The sequence below is a fragment of the Anolis carolinensis genome, unplaced genomic scaffold (assembly GCF_035594765.1).
Source record: "Anolis carolinensis isolate JA03-04 unplaced genomic scaffold, rAnoCar3.1.pri scaffold_7, whole genome shotgun sequence".
NCBI lineage: Eukaryota > Metazoa > Chordata > Lepidosauria > Squamata > Dactyloidae > Anolis > Anolis carolinensis.
In genome coordinates, this window is record NW_026943818.1 from 40,835,567 (window position 1) to 40,836,713 (window position 1,147).

Genomic DNA, 1,147 nt, shown 5'->3' on the forward strand with positions numbered 1-1,147 from the left:
CCCACGAGAAGGCTTTCAATCGGGGACAATTTCACCCTAGTTTTTCTGTTTTTTCTCCACCACAGACACCCCAGTGTTTCTTACTATAGCTTCCATTACGCAGGAGAAACCAATGGTCTTCCCTCCACTGACATGCAGATGATCACGAGCGACAGGACAATTTCTTCCTAGGTTTTTTGTGTTTCCTCCACCACAGACATCCCAGTGCTTCTTGCAATTGCTCCCACTATGCAGGAGACACTATTGGCCCTCCCTCCAGTGATGTTGCAGGTCATAGCAAGCGACGTAAACGTGTCCAAGAGCCCTGCCCGTGTCCTCCACAGACATCCTAGATTTCATATATTTCCTCCACCATAGACATCCCAGTGTTTCTGGGGTTTTACTTGGCATGATGGGAGTTGTAGTTCACCCAAAATCTTACGCATTTGGTATAAGTAAAAAATAACCCAGGCAAGGACAGGGAGCTGAGATAGTAACACAATAATTGGGTTCTGAGAGAGAGCAATTTGCGGGCAGCGCACAACCCCAGACAGGTTTTGTGTGTGTATTCGTTAGTTTTAATTTATCTACGATCGTCTGATGCACCCGTTATTAAGAACGGCACAATGGAAACAGACCATAAAAGATTCCGGCGGGGAAATCAAGACACCCGTTCAGTCCTTGCGAGATATAAACGTCGCACTCGCCTGGGAAACGTAGTGCAGGAGAAGAGAGCGGACGGGCCGGGCTCACTTGGTCCAGCTGACTTTGGGGATGTCGTAATGCTCGGTCAGCGTGTCCAGGTGCCGGTTGAAATCCTGGGGAGAGAAACACCACCGGAAACAAATTAATAATAATAATAATAAAGTCAAAACTCCTCAAAGCACAGCAGACAAAAAACCAGTACAAGAAAAGCGCACTACAAACTAGAGCAGAATCGGTACAAGAAAAGTGCACTACAAACTAGAGCAGAATCAGTACAAGAAAACCGCACTACAAACTAGAGCAGAATCAGTACAAGAAAACCACACTACAAACTAGAGCAGAATCAGTACAAGAAAGCCGCACTACAAACTAGAGCAGAATCAGTACAAGAAAACCACACTACAAACTAGAGCAGAGTCAGTACAAGAAAACCGCACTACAAACTAGAGCAGAATCAGTACAA

General features: G+C 45.6%; 1 protein-coding gene across 1 annotated transcript in view; it reads right to left on the bottom strand.

Annotated features, from left to right (window-relative positions):
• Positions 1–534: 534 nt before the first annotated feature.
• fam32a (family with sequence similarity 32 member A) overlaps positions 535–1,147 on the bottom strand; it is a 7,253-nt gene continuing 6,640 nt past the window's right edge. The window contains exon 4 of the mRNA XM_062960029.1: positions 535–797. Within this exon, the coding sequence (XP_062816099.1) occupies positions 729–797 (69 nt within the window). The 3' untranslated portion in view covers positions 535–728. The remainder of the gene's footprint in view (positions 798–1,147) is intronic.